General features: G+C 43.0%; 1 protein-coding gene across 1 annotated transcript in view; it reads left to right on the top strand.

Moving 5' to 3' along the window:
* Positions 1–19,637: 19,637 nt before the first annotated feature.
* The window catches only part of LOC133556899 (homeobox protein Hox-B13a-like), a 32,453-nt gene continuing 31,517 nt past the window's right edge, over positions 19,638–20,573 (top strand). Inside the window, exons 1-2 of the mRNA XM_061907251.1 lie at positions 19,638–19,691; positions 20,049–20,204. Coding sequence (XP_061763235.1) covers positions 19,638–19,691; positions 20,049–20,204 — 210 coding nt within the window. The remainder of the gene's footprint in view (positions 19,692–20,048; positions 20,205–20,573) is intronic.

Here is a 20,573-nt window from a genome sequence, read left to right on the forward strand (position 1 = left end):
AAATTTTCAATTTGAACAAATATTTTTTTCCCCTTTAAAACAATGAACATTTGATTTGTCTTTGACTTAAGTGCATACTTAAGTGTATTGACGCTGAGAAGTGTGCAAACTGCAGTGCACTGTCAGCAGTTAATAATAATAATAATAATGATAATCCAGCCATCCATTTTTCTATCGCTTGTCCCTTTCGAGGTCGCGGAGGGTGCTGGAGCCTATCTCAGCTGCATTCCGGCAGAAGGCGGTGTACAAGTAACCACCTCATCACAGACTAATAATAATATTAGTATTAATAATAACAAAAATAATTATAATGTTAATAATAATAATAGGTGACATATTGGTGTTGCACAAAGTGATTACAGAAGATCTCTCCAATGAAACTTATAGAAAACTGCAATATAATGGGGCCAAAGAAAGTTGTGAGTGACGGCATTTGATAAAGAAGGTGGAGTCAATAAAGAACTGAAAGTAAGCATGTCCACAAGCCCCTCCCTTTCTCCCTCCCCACTCATCATCGTTCATGCCAACAAGGAATGTTGAATAAAAGTATTTTTATATTTCAGTCATCATTGTGTGTTTACTTTCCTTTCTGAGACCACCGTTGTTTTCTGTGTGGTGTCTGCCACACACTTATTGATCTGGCTATAGCTCTGATCAAAAGTTTGATTATCTTCCCGTTCCTTGTGGAACATTTGCATCATGCAAAGCCAGTTCTTACTGGTATGACAACATGAATTACATGCATAATAAGGCAGCCATGTTTGATTTATGATCACTAATATTGAGCACCATTATGTTATCAACTTGACACATTATTTTAAGGTGCAAGAACTTTCGTAGGACAAAAAAAAAAGCAAACAATAAATCTGGTATTGGTGGGAAAAAGCAATCCTCACTGATCAATCAATCAATCAATCAAGGGAGCAATTGAAGAGGAAGCCAACAGGGCCACCCCAGTGGCCAACTGATGCAAATAGTATTTTTTTCTCCTCTTATTTCCTTCAAGCAATTGTAATTAAAGTAAATATATTTATTTTATATTGTCTGTAATTAAAGTAAATATATTTACTGTCAATTGTCTGTAATTAAAATAAATATATTTAATTCATCCATCCATTCATCCATCCATTTTTCTACCGCTTGTCTGTAATTAAAGTAAATATAATTATTTCATATTGTCAGTAATTAAAGTAAATATAACGATTTTGTTATGTCTGTAATTAAAGTAAGTATGTTTATTTTATATTGTCTGTAGTTAAAGTAAATATACTTATTTTATATTGTCTATAATTTAAGTAAATATATGTATTTTATAGTGTCTTTAATTAAAGTAAATATATGTATTGTATACTGTCTGTAATTGAAGTAAATATCTTTATTTTCTATTGTCTGTAAATAAAGTAAATACATTTATTCTATATTGTCTGTAATTAAAAGTAATATATTTATTTTATATTGTCTGTAATTAAATAAATAAATGTATTTGTTTATTGTCTTTATTTAAAGTAAATATATATTTTCATATTTTCAGTAATTAAAGTAAATAATACTTTTATATTGTCAGTTTTAAAGGAAATATATTTATTTTACATTGTCTGCAATAAAAGTAAATATATTTATTGTATATTGTCTGTTTTTAAAGTAAATATATTTATTTTATATTGTCTGTAATTAAAGTAACTACACATATATGTTATTGTCTTTATTTAAAGTAAATATATTTTTATATCGATAGTATTTAAAGTAAATATATTTATTTTATACTGTCTGTAAATAAAGTAAATATATTTTTTATATTTTCAGTTTTAAAGGAAATACATTTACTTTATATTGTCTGTAATTAAAGTAAATCAATCAATCAATCAATCAATGATCATTTATATAGCCTCATCACTAGTGTCTCAAAGGGCTGCACAAACCACAACACAAACCACGACATCCTCGGTAGAGCCCACATAAGGGCAAGGAAAACTCACACCCAGTGGGACATCGGTGACAATGATGACTATGAGAAACCTTGGAGAGGACCGCATATGTGGGCAACCCCCCGCCCCCCGCCGCCCCCTCTAGGGGAACCGAAAGCAATGAATGTCGAGCGGGTCTAGCATGATACTTTGAAAGTTCAATCCATAGTGGATCCAACACAACCGTGAGAGTCCAGTCCAAAGTGGATCCAACACAGCAGAGAGAGTCCCGTCCACAGTGTAGCCAACAGGAAACCATCCCAAGCGGAGACCGATCAGCAGCGCAGAGATGTCCCAGCCGATACACAGGCGAGCGGTCCAGCCTGGGTCCTGACTCTGGACGAGCGGTTCATCCTGGTTCCCGACTCAGGACAGCCAGTACTTCATCCATGGCCATCGGACCGGACCCCCTCCACAAGGGAGAGTGGGACAGAGGAGAAAAAGAAAAGAAACGGCAGATCAACTGGTTTAAAAAGGGAGTCTATTTAAAGGCTAGAGTATACAAATGGGTTTTAAGGTGAGACTTAAATTCTTCTACTGAGGTAGCATCTCAAACTGTTACCGGGAGGGCATTCCAGAGTGCTGGAGACCGAACGGAAAACGCTCCATAGCCCGCAGACTTTTTTTGGGCTCTGGGAATCACTAATAAGCCGGGTTCCTTTAAACGCAGATTTCTTGCCGGGACATATGGTACAATGCAATCGGCAAGATAGGATGGAGCTAGACCGTGTAGTATTTTATACGTAAGTAGTAAAACCTTAAAGTCACATCTTAAGTGCACAGGAAGCCAGTGCAGGTGAGCCAGTACAGGCGTAATATGATCAAACTTTCTTGTTCTTGTCAAAAGTCTAGCAACTGTAATCTTTTAATGCTAGACATTGGGAGACCCGAAAATAATACTTTACAGTAATCGAGACGAGATGTAAGAAACGCATGGATTAAGATCTCCGCGTCGTTAATGGACAAAATGGAGCGAATTTCAGCGATATTACGGAGATGAAAGAAGGCCGTTTTAGTAACACTCTTAATGTGTGACTCAAAGGAGAGAGTTGGGTCAAAGATAATACCCAGATTCTTTACCGAGTCGCCTTGTTTAATTGTTTGGTTGTCAAATGTTAGAGTTGTATTATTAAATAGAGGTCGGTGTCTAGCAGGACCGATAATCAGCATTTCCGTTTTTTTGGCGTTGAGTTGCAAAAAGTTAGCGGACATCCATTGTTTAATTTTATCAAGACATGCCTCCAGCTGACTACAATCCGGCGTGTGGGTCAGCTTTAGGGGCATGTAGACTTGGGTGTCATCAGCATAACAGTGAAAGCTAACACCGTATTTGCGTATGATGTCACCTAGCGGCAGCATGTAGATGCTGAAGAGTGCAGGCCCAAGGACCGAACCCTGGGGAACTCCACACGTTACCTTAACATAGTCCAAGGTCTTATCTTACTGACACACTGTCAGTAAGATAAGAGTTAAACCAAGACAGGGCTAAGTCTGACATACCAATTCAAGTTTTGATACGTTCTAATAAAATATTATGATCGACGGTATCAAAAGCAGCGCTAAGATCGAGGAGCAGCAACATAGATGACACATCAGAATCCATCGTTAGCAATAGATCATTAGTCATTTTGGCGAGGGCTGTCTCCGTAGAGTGATTTGCCCTGAAACCAGATTGGAAAGGTTGACACATAGATTGTTAGACGCTAAGTGTTCATTTAGCTGCTCTGCAACAATTTTTTCGAGGATTTTTGAAATAAAGGGAAGGTGAGACACCGGTCAGTAGTTTACCATGAGGTCAGGATCGAGGTTAGGTCTTTTAAGGAGAGGATGAATAACCGCTTTTTTGAATGCTAGGGGAACAGTGCCAGAGGAAAGTGATACGTTTATAATATTTAGCACTGATGGACCTAATAATACAAAGAACTCCTTGATAAGTGTCCCAGGAAGTGGGTCAAGTTAACATGTTGCTTTTTTTATTCCATTTACACGTTGTAACAAGTCTTTTAATGTTTTTTCCTCAAAACAAGAGAAACTATTTTGGAGGGCTGTATCCGCCGTATATACAGTCGTATCTGTGTTAATAGAACCCAGTTGTAGCTCCTTTCTCCTTTCTAATGACTTCAATTTTCTTATTAAAGAATTGCATAAAGTCATCTGCTGAGTGGGTGGAGCTACTGGAAGGAGTCCCTTGTTGGGTTAGCGATGTTACTGTACTAAACAAAAATTTAGAATCGTTTTTCATAAGGTGGATGAGATTTGAGTAATATTTAGCTTTAGCTAAGGTAAGCATGCGTTTATAAGTTATTAAACTATCACTCCATGCTTGATGGTGCACCTCAAGTTTAGTCGTGCGCCATTTGCGTTCCAGCTTTCTACATAATAATTTCTGAGCTCTAGTTTCTTCTGTAAACCATGGGGTACGCCTTTTTGGAGCCTTTTTTACTTCAGCGGTGGTATACTATCAATGGTTTCGCGCAGGGCGTCATTAAAGTTGTTAGTGAGGTTATCAATAGAGTCCACATACTTTGGGAATGGTGCCATTACCGAGGGCAGTAGGCCAGCAAGAGTTGTCGTTGTGGCCGTATTAATGTTGCGGCTTCTATAGCAGTTATTATTATTATTAGTTTGCGGAAAATGAGTATGAACCTCGATTTTTATAAGGCAATGATCGGACATTACTTTAGTGTACGGGAGTATCATAACTTTGGAAACGATGATACCCCTGACAAGCACTAGGTCTATCTTATTACCGTTGCAATGCGTAGGTTCATTTATTATTTGTGTAAGACCACAGCTATCAATTATAGTCTGGAGCGCTACGCACGGTGGGTCCGATGGGGTATTCATATGGATATTAAAGTCCCCCATTATAAATATATTATCGGCGTGTCTCACTAGATCATCAACGAACAATATAGTTATTTTATATTGTCAGTAATTCAAGTACATATGTTTGTCATTGTCTTTATTTAAAGTAAATTGATTTATTTTATATTGTCTATAATTAAAGTAAATATCTGTATATTAAATCGTCTGTAATTAAAGTAAATATATTTATTTTATATTGTCAGTAATTAAAGTAAATATATTTATTTTATATTATCAGTAATTAAATTAAATATATTTATTTTATATTGTCTGTAATTAAATTAAATATGTTTATTTTATTTTGTCTTTAATTAAAGTAAATATATTTATTTTATATTGATATTGTTCCATTAGTGACAAATACATTTCCTGATATATCTTTTTTATTTTATTTTGCTGCCTAAAGTCTTTGTTCTGTGGGTTTATTTTCATTTTCTACCAAATAAAATCATAAATATGTCCATGATCTTACAAAGTATCAATGTGGGTAAAATTATTATTATTATTGTCAGGCTTGTCCCTGACAGTTTTGGTCTATGTCTTAGTTTTTCCTCTGCGTTTGTCTTTAGTTTCTGTCAGCACTCTTATTTTGGTTCTGTTTCCTGTTTGTCTCCCTGAGTGCTGTGTAACCCTCAGCTGTGGCTGATTGGCACCTGGCCACACCTGGGATCAATCAGCCAGTCACTATTTAAGACCTGTTTTCTCCTCCAGTCAGGGCTGGATTATTGTCGTGTCAATGTCATTTTCTACTTGTCATTCCTACTGGTTGTGTGAATGCAGCGTAGCGGTAAGCTATATTTGGTAGATGTTTTGTAGCTTACTGTTTTTTGTTCCCTGCTTCCGTTTAGTTTGTTCATAGCCCTTAGTTTGTTATATCCGCCCACGTGTGTGCTTTTTGTTTGTATCCTTTGTTTGTTCTAGTTGTAGTATTTTAAATTAAACTATGTTTTCCTGCAAAATGCCTCCCTCCTTCTCTGCATCTTGGGGTTCGTCACCAGATAACCCCGACAATTATAATGTTATGAATGAGATTTCAGCAACGTCGGTCCTGTATCTACCTGACATCAAATCCATATACAAATGTGCAGTATCGCCAAGAGGCCTAAATGACTGTAAACTGGAACCGGAAGTGACGCCTTGTGGAAAAAACATGGCGGAAATAAACAGTAATATTTTGGAAATCTTGTTAAAAAATTACTCATCTATTTTGTTTTTGTTTTTTTGTCCTTAATTACTTTATGTAATGTGTATTATTATTACTATGTTATATGTATCAATAATTACTATGTAGCATTATGTGTGTTATTAATTACTATCTTATATGTATCAATAATTACTAATTATCATTGTGTGTATTATTAATTACATTGTTATATGTATCAATAATTACTATGTAGCATTATGTGTGTTATTAATTACTATCTTATATGTATCAATAATTACTAATTATCATTGTGTGTATTATTAATTACTTTGTTATATGTATCAATAATTACTATGTAGCATTAGGTGTATTATTAATCACTATGTTATATGTATCAATAATTACTATGTGTTATTTGTTTCGATCTGCTGCTCAGATCTTCACATGTTTGTTTTTTCATTCTCAGTCTGACCCGTTTATTTCCTGTTTTTGTCCATCACTATGGTTACACATCAGTTCACCTGCTGCTCACGCCCCGCACACCTGCTACAGATAATCACCGTCACTTTATAAGCCGTCCTCTTTTGTTTGTTCAGCCTGGGTTCATGATTTGCTTTTCACGCAACAAGTTACGCCTGCAATACTCTCAAGTATGTATATTCTCGCTAAGCTTTTCACGCTAGCCATTCATTGTTCATTCCAGTTCTCATGCTGAAGTTTTTGTTTTACTGTTTTATGTGCCTACGTGCCAGTTTATTTCTCATTGTTGTATATCCTAGCTTTTATGCTAGCGTCTTTGGTTTGCCTTTTTATTAGCACCAGTGTTTTGGTTCATAGATCATTTTCGTTAAATAAATTGTTTATATTCTTACCTTTGCTGTGTTCACTTGACGCATCCTCGAGGGAATCGAACCCGGCATCACAATGCCGAACCGGCGTAACAGTATGAACCCAGCAAAAAAGAATTCCCTCGCGTCGAACCAGAGGGAGGAACCCTTCGACTTAGGGTTGTGGTTGGAGCTCATGGCTTGGGAGCAGGAAAGACTCGGCTGTGGGCTTGAAGTCTCCTCCGAAGCCGTTCGCGCTGCCCCGAAGAGGCGGGGGGTCCAGTGGAGAGGTCCCCCGCGCGGCGGTAATGTTCTAGCACCACTTATTCCTCCCCATGGACACAGCAAGTTTCACCCCGTCCAGGATTCACCCATCATTACCGGTAATCCTGCTTGTTTTTTTTCAAATCATTCCTTCAGCTGCCATGACACTTTTTCTGACACAAGCGATGACGACATTTGGGGAACGCCCACCGGTGACGCAACACCGGCCTCTGTTGATGACATTCTTTCAGAAGATTTTTATATTGTGGACAGTAATTCTCATTCCCAACCTTTTTCGAATACCAATAACATTTATGATAAAATACATAATTATCAGGATATTTTTTCTCATTATTCTAGTCAACCTCAGTCACCTAGTTTTTCTTCTACCCCCGTTTAAACCTCATTCTCCGCCCAAGTCCAAGGTTTTTTCTCCCTTTTCAAAGGGACACTCTGGACAATATAGAGGGGATGAGTCTGCCCGCCTCCAAACCTCCCACCACCCTCCCTTATGGTCAGTCCCTGACCACAGGGAACGGGTCTGGGATTCCCGTCTGGAGAGGGGGGCTATGGCCTATAGCTGTGTTGCGGAGGTAGCGCAGACGCTACCTGTTCTTAACACTGTCAAACCGCAACCTCCTATGAGGCCACCCTTACCTGTTTTTCGGCCCGTTAAACCGCTAGCTCCTCCTAGGCCGCCGCCACCTGTAATATAAAAGTATTCCGCTCAGCTCTTCCTTGTAGACCTCCTCCACTTGACGCATCCTCGAGGGAATCGAACCCGGCATCACAATGCCGAACTGGCGTAACATTATTTGTGTTATTAATTACTATGTTATATGCAACAATAATTACTATATGCATTATTATCTGTATTATTAATTACTATGTTATATGTATCAATAAGTATATGTATTATTATTTGTATTATTAATTACCATGTTATATGTATCAATAATTACTATGGATGGTGTGTTTTATTAATTACTATGTTATGTGTATCAATAATTACTATGTTATGTGTATCAATAATTACTATGTATTGTGTGTATTACTAATAACTATTTTATGTGTATCAATAATTACTATATGTATTATTAATGAGTATGTTGTAATAGTGTTACTTACTGGTATGTGTACTAATCGTCTATATGCAGTGTATACAACAACTTGTGAAAGGTTGGTTATGAAGTCAAAGATCATCTATTGCAGGAATTGCCAAAAAGGTAAAAGTAGCACTAGTCGTACACAGGCTCCATCTAGTGGTACACCAAATATTTACTTGGTTAAAGTACAGTGTTTTAGTTTCTGAAATTCAAACAGTGTTGCTGTTTAAACTGTGTGTAATGTTACAGTGGCCAAAAATATGAAATATATTTGTTTAATAAAACCTCTTTTTTTAATGACTACTTTGGTCTACTACACTACTGTATTTTAATGTCATTATGGTGGTACTTAATAAATACTTAGGTCTATTACACGACAGCATTTTAATGTAAAGTACGACAGGGAGGAAGGAGATGGCACTACAGCAGGAGGTCTAGCGCAACGGGTATTTTGAGCCTTTGATGGATACGTAGGGTGTGTATGCTATCGTGTGTGTGCATGCAAGTCTATGTGTATATGTTAACCACATAGGATTTACCGGAGGTTGTTGTGTGTGTTGGTTGCAGCAGCAAACAAGTCCAAAGGGGAAAAGCAAAAGAGGTCCGTGATCCGAGCGAGGTCCGATCAGCAGGTGAGACGCATGGCTCAGTGCTGAGACACGGAGGCACCGCAGGAACAGGATACGACAAGGACAGGTAGAACTGGGCAAGAAGGGACAAGGAGAGAGAGAGCTGACACATGAGAAGAGCCAGAGATGCAAAGCTTACTGTAACAAGGGCTACGTTCCGGCGTAGAGTAGTCAGCAGAGTGAGCCTTTATGCTGCTGCTCCTCATCAAGACCAGGTGCGTTGATTGAAGATTGCCTCCGGCTGTGGAGGCACGTGGCCACGGTCTGCGTGGCGCATGTGAGGGCGTATCTTTCGGTGCTCGCAGCGGAGCCAGTTGGTGTTACCGCCGTGGAGGGAGAAGCAGACTGCGCGTGCACTGTAACAATGTTGGCATTATGGTATTGATTGATTGATTGATTGATTGATTGATTGATTGATTGATTGATACTTAGCTCTACTACACTACTGTATTTTTACGTTTTCATTATGGTGGTACTTAATGAATACTTAGGTCTACTACACTAATGTATTTTAATGTTGTCATTATGGTGGTACCTAATGAATACTTAGGTCTACTACACTAATGTATTTTAATGTTGTCATTATGGTGGTACTCAATTAATACGTAGGTCTACTACATTGTCATTATGGTAGTGCTTAATGAATACTTAGGTCTACTACACAACTGTATTTAAATGTTGTCATTACGGTGGTACTTAATGATTACTTCGGTCTATTACACTACTGTATTTGAAATGCTCCTTGTTTTTAACTCACTTTTCGTCCAATGCTGTGACCACGCTGGCTGTACGTGGACCCCGACTTAAACAAGTTGAAAAACTTATTCAAGTGTTACCAGTTAGTGGTCAATTGTACGGAATTTGTACTGAACTGTGCAATTTACTGATAAAAGTTTCAATTAATTAATCAATCAAACCTAATAAAAGGACTGTTGACCTCCGCATCGCTTGCCTTTTCTGCATGCTGGGGTCCTGCTGCCTGCCACAAAGATGTGCACAAAACCCCACTTTTTAAAATGCACATTGAACTGAGCTATGATAAAGTCTGTCATGACTCACTCCCTACCACTTATAAAAAAGGAAGTGATGTCATCAAAATGGCAAAATAGGTCTAACAGCGGCATACAAAATGAAAAAATACATTACATGTAGTTAAATGAAATAAAACATGCTAACAAACAATGTAGGCTAACTCTGTTACTACTTGCTAATATCACTGGTCAGGCGGATGCTACATGCTAACATCTCATTACATTTGTCAATGGAGTTATATATAAATAGTTATGTGGAGCAGTGCGGACATAAAATATTTCCAATTCTAATACAACGTGTGTCACGGCGCATGCGCAGTCCATCATTCCATCTGCAGCAAGCGCCGCCAGCAGCTCCGCTAGGGGCACCCAGGGACACGCACCTGCTCGCTCTTCCCACATCGTAGCGGCGCGCCTGCAGGTCTGCAGGCAATCTACAATCAGCGCACTTGGTATCATGAGGGCCAACGCCATAAAGAGGAACGGACTCCAAGATCCAGTGCTAGAACATAGTTCACTGTTTCATAGTAAGCATCCCGTCTCTGGCTTCCTTCCTCGTTACTTGCTCTTTGTGCATCCCTCTGCCCGTGTCTTACATGTCCTCTGTGTTCTCCGCAGTATTCCTTCCGTCTCCTGTGATCGAGCTGTGCGCCTCGCTTGATTGGACTTCCCTCCGGATTTTGGACTGCTTCCCTCGATTCCCAACATCCGCTTGGATACGGAACTCTATGCTTCTCTCTGTGCCACGCCAGCAACCAGCCCTTGGGACCATACCCACACCCCGAAACCAAAGATTGCCAGCCCAAAGCCCTTCAAAGGGAACTTCAAACTCTGTCGAAGTTTTTTGGTCCATCCACCCATCCATCCATCCATCCATCCATCCATCCATCCATTCGTTTTCTTCCGCTTATCCGAGGTCGGGTCGAGGGGGCAGCAGCCTAAGCAGATAAGCCCAGACTTCCCTTTCCCCAGCCACTTCGTCCAGCTCCTCCCGAGGATCCTGAGGTGTTCCCAGGCCAGCCAAGAGACATAGACTTCCCAACATGTCCTAGGTCTTCCCCCTGGCCTACCAGTCGGACGTGCCCTAAACATCCCTAAGGAGGCGTTTGGGTGGCATCCCGACCAGATTCCTGAACCACCTCATCTGGCTCCTCTCGATGTGGAGGAACAGCGACTTTACTTTGAGCTCCTCCCAGATGACAGAGCTTCACCGTATCTCTCAGGGAGAGCCCCGCCACACTAGGGAAGGAAAGTAATTTCGGTCGCTTGTACCCGTGATCTTGTCCTTTCGGTCATAACCCTAAGCTCATGACTATAGGTGAGGATGGGAACGTAGATCGACCGGTAAATTAAGAGCTTTGCCTTCCCGCTCAGCTCCTTCTTCACCACAACGGATCGATACAGCGTCATTACTGAAGACGCTGCACCGATCTGCCTGTCGATCTCACAATCCACCCTTTCCTCACCCGTGAACAAGACTTGAACTCCTCCACATGGGGCAAGAGCTCCCAAATCCAGAGATGGCACTCCACATATTTCCAGGCGAGAACCATGGACTCTGACTTGGAGGTGCTGATTCTCATCCCAGTTGCTTCACACCCGGCTGCGAACCAATCCAGTGCGAGCTGAAGTTCCTGGCCAGATGAAGCCATCAGAACCACATCATCTACAAAAAGCGGAGACCTAATCCTGCAGCCACCAAACCGGATCCCCTCAACACCCTGACTGTGCCTAGAAATTCTGTCCATAAAAGATATGAACAGAATCGGTGACAAAGGACAGCCTTGGCGGAGTCCAACCCGAACTGGAAACTGGTCCGACTTACTACCGGTAATGCAGACCAAGCTCTGACACTGATCATACAAGGAGTGGGCTGCTACGATTAGACAGTCCGGTACCCCATTCTCTCTGACCACTCCCCACAGGACTTCCCAGGGGACACGGTTGAATGCCTTCTCCAAGTTCACAAAGCAAATGTAGACTGATTGGGCAAACTCCCATGCACCCTCAAGGACACTGCCGAGAGTATAGAGCTGGTTCACCGTTCCATGACCAGGACGAAAACCAAAAACCTTGAATTCGAGGTCCGATTATCCGGCATAGGCTCCACTCCGGTACACCTGAATAGACCTTAGCGGGAAAGCTGAGGACTGTGATGCCACGATAGTTGGAACACACCCTCTGGTTCCCCTTCTTAAAAAGAGGAACCACCACCCCAGTCTGCCAATCCAGAGGTATCGCCCCCCTATGTCCACGGGATGTTGTAGAGTCTTGTCAACCGAGACAGCCCCACAGCATCCAGAGCCTTAAGGAACTCCGTGCAGATCTCATCCACCCCTGGGGCATTGCCACTCAGGAGGTTTTTAACTACCTTGGCAACCTCAGCCCCAGAAATAGGAGAGCCCACCACAAAATTCCCCAGGCACTGCTACCTCATAGGAAGACGTGTTGGTGATATTGAGGAGGTCTTTGAAGTATTCCCTCCACTAATCCACAACATCCGCAGTCGAGGTCAGCAGAACCCCATCCTCACCAAACACGATGTTGACAGTGCACTGTTTCCCCTTCCTGAGGCAGCGGATGGTGGTCCAGAATCGCTTTGAAGCTGTCCGGAAGTCGTTTTACATGGCTTCCTCGAACTCCTCCCATGTCCGAGTTTTTGCCTCTGCCACCGCTGAAGCCGCACACTGCTTAGCCTGTCGATACCTGTCAGCTTGATGGCATCCTTCACCGCTGGTGGACACCAGCGGCTTTTAAGATTACCGCCACGACAGGCACCAACCACCTTGCGGCCACAGTTCCAATTGGCCGCCTCGACAAAAGAGGCACGGAACATGGTCCACCCGTACTCAATATCCAGTGCCTTCCCCGAGACATGTTCGAAGTTCTTCCGGAGGTGTAAAATTGAAACGCTCTCTGACAGGAGACTCTGCAAGACATTCCCAGCAGACCCTCACAATGCATTTGGGCCTACCAGGTCTATATGGCATCCTCCCCCACCATCGGAGCCAACTCACCACCAGGTAGCGATTGGTAGAAAGTTCCGCCCTTCTCCTCCCCCGAGTGTCCAAAACATGAGACCGCAAATCGGATTACACAACTACAAAGTCTATCATGGAACTGCGGCTGAGGGTGTCCTGGTGCCAAGTGCACATATGGACACCATTATGTTTGAACATTGTGTTTGTTTTTGACACTCTGTTGATGAGCACAAAAGTCCAATAACAAAACACCCATCGGGTTCCGATCCGGGCTTTGTCTTGGGAGACCCTACCAGGGTGCATAGAATCCCCCGGACAACATAGCTCCTAGGATCATTGGGATAGGCAAACTTCTCTGCCACGATAAGGTGGACACTCAGAAAGGAGTTTTTTGGTCCAATGCGACCTATTTTTCAAGCACCAACCATCCCGCTATACTTCTGATGGTGCGAAGATAGCATTTGTTTTTTTGCTGCTGTCGGGGCAGGCTCTCAAGTGGGCCTCAGCAGCCGAGGACAAGACTGTGGGCCTGAGCCCCAATCATGCAGCTTTTCGAGCCGAATTCCAGACCGTGTTCGATGACTCAGTGGACAGGGAGGACTCGGTAGCCCGTCTGCACACCATCCAGCATGGTTCCCGCTCGGTCAAGGTCCACACCCGCCCCATCCACAAACAGCGGATGGGGAGACAAAGCACCACAGAGCGCCTTCAGAAGGGGGTTAAGCGAGCAGATCAAGGACGGTTTGTTGAGGGATTGACCAACCTCGTGCCGAGCCCTCATTGAACTCGCACTCCTTTTCGACCAAGAGACTTGCTGAATGAGCAACAGAGAGAGCGCAGGTGGCCGCTAGCTCCACTCTGGCCGTCAAGTCCTGACCTGCCTATGACACAACCATCTTCTAACCCATACCTCCGCCTGTGTCTGCAACAACCATAGAACCATAGAAGTTGGGAAAATTGCACCTGGCGGCTGAGGAGAGAGAGAGTAGGTTCAGGCAGCGCCTTTGCCTCTACTGTGGCCTGGCAGGGCACACCATCCGTAACTGCCCAACTAGGCCAAAAGACCAGGCTCACCAGCAAGGGAGATCCTGGTGATTCACACGTCTATTCCCCAGAAGAAGAAGGACCCAGGCATCCTTTTTCCATCCAACCCTATCGTGGAACTCGAGGACTTTGAGAGTGGAGGCCTACTTGGACTCCGGAGCTGATGAGAGCTTCCTCAACCACAAATTCGCCCGTCAAACAGGTATCCGGCTTGTTCCAGTGAAGACCTCCCTCCCTGATCAATAATAGAATAATATAATAGAATATATCTTTATTGTCATTGTACATTGTACAACGAAATTGCAAGCAAACTAATTTAGTGCAAATTCATAATGACACATATAAAACATAAGAACATGGTACTGAGATAAATAGATAAAAATACATAAAATACATAAAAATACCAAGCACACAGCTCACATGCACAGTCATTCTTTTTTATGCCTTGTGTTCAGCGACACTATTGCTCTCGCGTAAAAAAGGGTTCCTAAATATGTTTGTCCGGCATTTTATTGTCTTGTATCCCCTGCTCGAGGGCAGGAGATCTGGGGTGAGATGGGTCCCTTATGATGTTTTTGGCCTTTTTTGTCACAAGTTGTTGGTGACGAACCCCAAGATGCAGAGATGGCAGGCTTTGTCCAGGAAAAAATATTTAATGTTCAAAAATAAAGAAAATACACAAACAAGGAATTAGAAGACAGGAAACTGAAAACAGGAACCAGCAAACAGAAAAACTGAAAATAGCCAACGGCTAACAGGATCTGGCTAACAGGAAAACACAAAACAAGGAGCTAGGAGACAGCAAACTGTACACAGCTCTAGGAACCAGCCAACAGGAACAGCTTACCGCAGATAACGACATCTACAAGTATTAGCACGACTGGTAGTAATTACAATACTCCAGCACAGACTGGATGGCAAGGTAGGTTTAAATAGCAGCTGGCTGATTGACACCAGGTGTGGCCAGGTGCCAATCAGCCGCAGCTGATGGGAAACAGCGCTCAGGGAGAAAAGTTGGAAATAACCAAAATAAGAGCGCTGACAGAAAATAAAGACAGGAAAAAACAAAACATAACTAAGCTGTCAGTGACAAACCTGACAGTAGCCCCCCTTCATATAACGGATACCAGATGTTGTAGGAAACCCCCTCCCAAAAAAACAGTTCAAAGTCACAGGAGGGTGGAGGGAGGACAAGGCGGTGGGCCGCCAGGCCAAGTGTCCCGGCAACCAGTGAAGAAGAGTCAGGTGGCGACGGCGAGTTGGACGCCGCCGCAATTTGTGAGGCGGTCGCCCATGGAACGACCACATCCGTGGCCAACGAGAGGTTGGTGGCGCCCTCTGCTGGCCCACCGGAGAGGATGGTTGCGCCCTCAGCTGGCCCACCGGAGAGGTTGGTGGCGCCCTCTACTCGCCCACCGGAGTGCATGGTGGCGTCTGCTGGCCCAACGGAGTGCATGGTGGCGTCTGCTGGCCCAACGGAGTGCATGGTGGTGTCTGCTGGCCCACCAGAGTGCATGGTGGCGTATGTTGCAGACCCACTGGGGTGAGGAGTAGCTGTGCCTCCTCAGCTGCACAGCTACTCATAGCCACCCCCCTCAAGCGACGGATCCCAGACGTCACCAGTTAGGCCCACAGATGACAGGGGTGGTGGGAGAGGGCTTGGAATGAGGCCGAACTATTCTTCAATTTAGCCATCATCACAAGAATCCTGTCAAGCCTCTGATTCATCGTAATCTCTGCGGGGTTCGTATTAGGCTGCAGTATTCTGTCACGAGTTGTTGGGGACGAACCCTAAGATGCAGAGATGGCAGGTATTGTCTAGGAAAGCATGATTTAATGTTAAAAAATAAGGAAAATACACAAACCAGGAATTAGGAGACAGGAAAACTGAAAACAGGAACCAGCAAACAAAAAAGCTGGAAATATCTAACAGCTAACAGGATATGGCTAGCAGAAAACACAAAACAAGGAGGTAGGAGACAACAAACTGTACACAGCTCTATGAACCAGCCAACAGGAGCAGCTTACCGCAAATAACGTGATCGACAAGTAATAGCACGACAGTTAGTATTGACAATACTACAGCACAGACTGGATGGCAAAGCAGGTTTAAATAGCAGCTGCCTGATTTACACCACGTGTGGCCAGGTGCCAATCAGCCACAGCTGAGGGAAAACAGCGCTTAGGGAGAAAAGCAGGAAATAACCAAAATAAGAGCGCCGACAGAAAATAAAGACAGGAAAAAACAAAACATAACTAAACTGTCAGTGACAAACCTGACATCTTTTAGGCACCTGGCACCGTACATTTAATCTAGGGAGGGGAGAGAGTAGCCAGTGATCTTCATGGCAGTTTTTATGACCCTCTGAAGTGTGTTTTTCTCTCTGCCGCTGTGCAGCTGGCATACCATACACATATGCAGTATGTCAGCACACTCTCTATTGAGCAGCCATAGAAAGACACAAGCAGTTTTTGTGACAGGTGGTTCTTTTTGAGGAGTCTCAGAAAGTAAAGTCTCTGTTGTGCCTTTTAGTGGTCACTGAGGTGTTTTCACTCCACGGCAGGTCTCCCTCGATCTTGATGCCCAGGAACCTGAAGTTAAAGACCCTTTCCACATAGTCCCCATTGATGGACAGTGGTTGGATGTTTATCGTTTTTTTCTTCCAGAAGTCTATGATCAGCTCCTTCGTCTTGGTGGTGTTAAAGACCAGGTTGTTTTCCCTGCAGAAGCCAGTCTGCCGCTCCACTTCATTCCTGTAGGCAGACTAATCCCTCCCAGAAATGAGTCCCACTACTGTAGTGTTGTCTGCAAATTTAATAGTGGTATTGCTGGCATGAGCAGGGGTGTAGTCATGAGTGTATAGGGTGTAGAGTAGGGGACTTAGCACAAAGCCCTTAGGCGAGCCGGTGCTCATGCTGATAGATGCTGAGAGGTGGCAGCTTACTCTCGCCCTCTGAGAGCGATTCGTCAGGAAGTCCAGGATCTAGTGGCAGATGGAGGAAGACAGTCCCAGCCCAGTCAGTTTGGGCACCAGTCTGTGGGGGAGGTTGGTATTGAACGCAAAGCTAAAATCAACAAAGAGCAACCTTGCATAGCTCCCCTGCTGCTCTAGGTGGTTCAGAGCAGTGTGGAGGGCTGTTGCCATAGCATTCTCTGTAGACCTGTTGGCATTGTACACAAACTTGTGAGAGTCCAATGCAGGAGGAAGATTTGAGGTGATATTCCCCCGAACCAGAGTTTCAAAGCATTTCATAATGATTGGTATAAGTGCCACTGGAGGTTAGTCATTCAAGCTGTTTAATGCATTTTTTTTGGAGTGGGACAATAATAGAGTCCTTTAGACAGGGTGGGACGATGTACTGGGACAAGGATTGGTTGAAAATCCTGGTAAAGACAACAGCCAGCTGGTCCAGCAGCTAGTACACGTCCAGGTACATCATCTGGTCCAGCAGCTTTCCTCGGGTTCAGCCTCCTTAATGTGCGCTGCACCTCATGTTCCTCCAATATGAGGATGTTGTCACGGGTTGAGGATTGTGATGCGACTGCATGTGGTTGCTCCACCTCGAAGCGAGCGAAGAGGATGTTCAGTTCCTCCGCCAGCGAGGCGTCTCCGCCAGCGATGCGTCTCCGCCAGCGAGGCGTCTCCGTCAGCCACAGCGAAGTTGTTGGATTTGTACCCGGTGATGTGCTGCACCCCTGCCACACCAGCCTTGTGTTGTTGCTGCTGAGGTGTCCCTCTATTCTCTTCTGATGTGCTGTATTGGCCTCTCTGATGACGGCTCTTCTCAGGCTGGCTCTGGCAGCACTGTACTGTGCCCCATCACCACACATAAATGCCTTGTTCCTCTCCTTCAGCAGGATCTTGACCTCACCAGTCATCCAGGGCTTTTGGTTTGTACCAAAAGGGCTCTGGATGGACACCCCCTGGGACAGATTAAGCATTGCAAGGAGCCCCTATCTCTGTCCCTCTCTGGTAACCATGTCGAGACTATCAGCTTCTGGGTGCTGGACGCCCCCGTCTCTCCGCTGATTCTCGGGAGATAATGGTTGTGTCAGCACGACCCCCACATTTCTTGAACCACGGGCAACATCTTGGCATGGAGCACGACATGCCACGCACACTGCCTCAGATCAGCAGTTCCCCCGATCAGCAGACCCAAACTCAGTTTACTTCCTGCTGATCTCGCCCATGTACCTGCTGTCCACCACGATCTTGCAGGGGTCTTCAGTCAGGAACGTGCACTATCCCTTCCTCCACACAGACCCTATGACTGCGCCATTGACTGGCTGCCCAACGCTGTTCTCCCTTCCAGCCGTTTGTACAATCTGTCACTGATTTAGTCAGTAACATCTAGTCAGTAAACATCTACTCAGTAAACATCTACCCAGTAAACATCTACTCAGTGAAAATCTAGTCAGTAACATCTAGTCAGTTAACATCTAGTCAGTAAACATCTAGTCAGTAAACATCTATGTGACAGTTTTATTTTGAGGATGATATTATGTTGTGATGTAACCGCTTAAATTTGTTTTGTTGATTGCTAATTGAGTTTGCTAAAAAAAATTCAATTCTTTACTTTGACATATTTTATTATTTACCTTTGATTGTGAATGCATGTATTTTTTTATAATGGATGATGTACCTCTGAATTATTTTTAATATGCTTATTTTGATGAATTATTTAGGCATATTTAATGCATGCAACTTTGAAATGGAGTTAAAATATAAATGTACCATATATGGTATACTATACTAATATTGCCTCTATTTATCAATATTGCAGATTTTGGGTGCTTTGTTTCCTCCTGTTGTTGTTCACCTTTTGACACTTTGGGTTGTAAATACATTTTTTTAAACTGTTACCAACTGCGTGCCTTGCGATCCTTGGTTTGAAAGTCTGGTTCGCAAAGGTTACATTACCTTCACCCGAGGCGGGGTGTGACAATCTAGTCGGTAAACATCTAGTCGGTGAACATTTAGTCAGTGAACATCTACTTAGTAAACACTGAGTGGGTAAACACCTACTGGGTAACACCTACAGGGTAAACACCTACTAAGTAACACCTACTGTGTAACATCTAGTCGGTAAACACCTACTGAGTAACACCTACAGTGTAAGATCTAGTCGGTAAACACCTACTGGGTAAACATCTAGTCAGTAAACACCTAATGAGTAACACCCAGTCGGTAAACACCTACTGGGTAACATCTAGTCGACGACAACTAGTCGGGAACAACTAGTCGGTAAACATCTAGTCAGTAAAAATCGAATTGGTAAACATCTACTTAGTAAACCCCTAGTCTGTAAACACCTAGTTGGTAAACACCTACTGAGTAAACCTCTAATCGGTAACGTTTAGTTGGTAACATCTTGTCAGTAAAAACATCCATGTGATGTTGCAACTATGTGATCTTTTAGAAATGTTGTTTAGTATACATGTTATCTTCTGACCATGTGATCATGTAAACAGGTGACCTTGTAACTATGTGATCTTGATTAAAAAATTAGATATTGTAACCATGTGATCGTGTAACTTATGTGAGTTTGTAATAAATGTGATTTAGTAGTATACATGTGATCTTGCAACCTTGTGATCCTGTAACCATGCAATTTGGTAACCATGTGATCTTTTCACTACATGTGATCTTGTAATCATATAATCCGATAACCATGTGATCTTGTAACGATGTAGTCTCATAACTATCTTATGGAAATGTGATCTTGCAACTATGTGATCTTGTAAAAATGATGTTTAGTGTGACATTTGCTGGGCATGATGGTGCGGGTCGTTCTCTCAATGATGCAGTTCAGGCTTGGACACAGTGTAAAGGTAAGAAATTATGATTTATTTAAACTAAAGAACAGACTATAAACAGAAAACTTGCACTAGGCACAAAACAAATAGCTAGCATGGGAGCTAGAAAACACAAAAGCCTAGCGCTGAAGCTAGCAAGTACAAAGCAGGTTTACCAGAATCGGGAATCAGCATCGTCACTTGTTGCGTGCAACAAAAACAAGGAAGCGAGCACGAGTCAATGGAAAAGGCAGGCTTAAATAAGGACAGTAAGAGTGAAGGGAAGGCGGAGGGAGGACATGGGGGAGGGTCGCCAGGTAGTAGGTCCATGAATCCACCGGGGACAAGTCAGGTGGCGGCGACGAATGGAACGTCGCTGCCGCAAATGTCTAGGTGGGCGACCACGAAAAGGCCACAACTGTGGCCGACGGGGATGTGGATGCGCTTGGCGAGGAGGACGACAAGGGCACGGCCACATCCGTGGCCGACGTGGAGGTGGGCGTGTCGACACCGTCGTTGTGGCGGGCTTGGAAGCAGCGGATGAGTCAGGTGTGGAATCCTAATCGATTCAAAAGAAATCAAATATCGATGTTTTTATTTTTGTATTTTTTTCGCCCAAATCATATAATTGATGTGGATGATCATATTGTCGAAGTGGATGATCCTAATATCGATGTGGTTGATCATAATGTCGATGTGGATGATCGAATTGTCGATGACGATGATCGAATTGTCAATGACGATGACCCAACTGTTGATGACGCTTATCATATTGTCAATGACAATATTGTTGATGTCGATGATCCTGTAGTTGATGTAGATGATCATAATGTAAATGATCATATTGTTGATGTAGATCATAATAGCTGTACAGATTTTGTTGCGATCTGCTGCTCAGATCTTCACGTGTTTGTTTTT

This window comes from Nerophis ophidion, linkage group LG07, assembly GCF_033978795.1.
Source record: "Nerophis ophidion isolate RoL-2023_Sa linkage group LG07, RoL_Noph_v1.0, whole genome shotgun sequence".
NCBI lineage: Eukaryota > Metazoa > Chordata > Actinopteri > Syngnathiformes > Syngnathidae > Nerophis > Nerophis ophidion.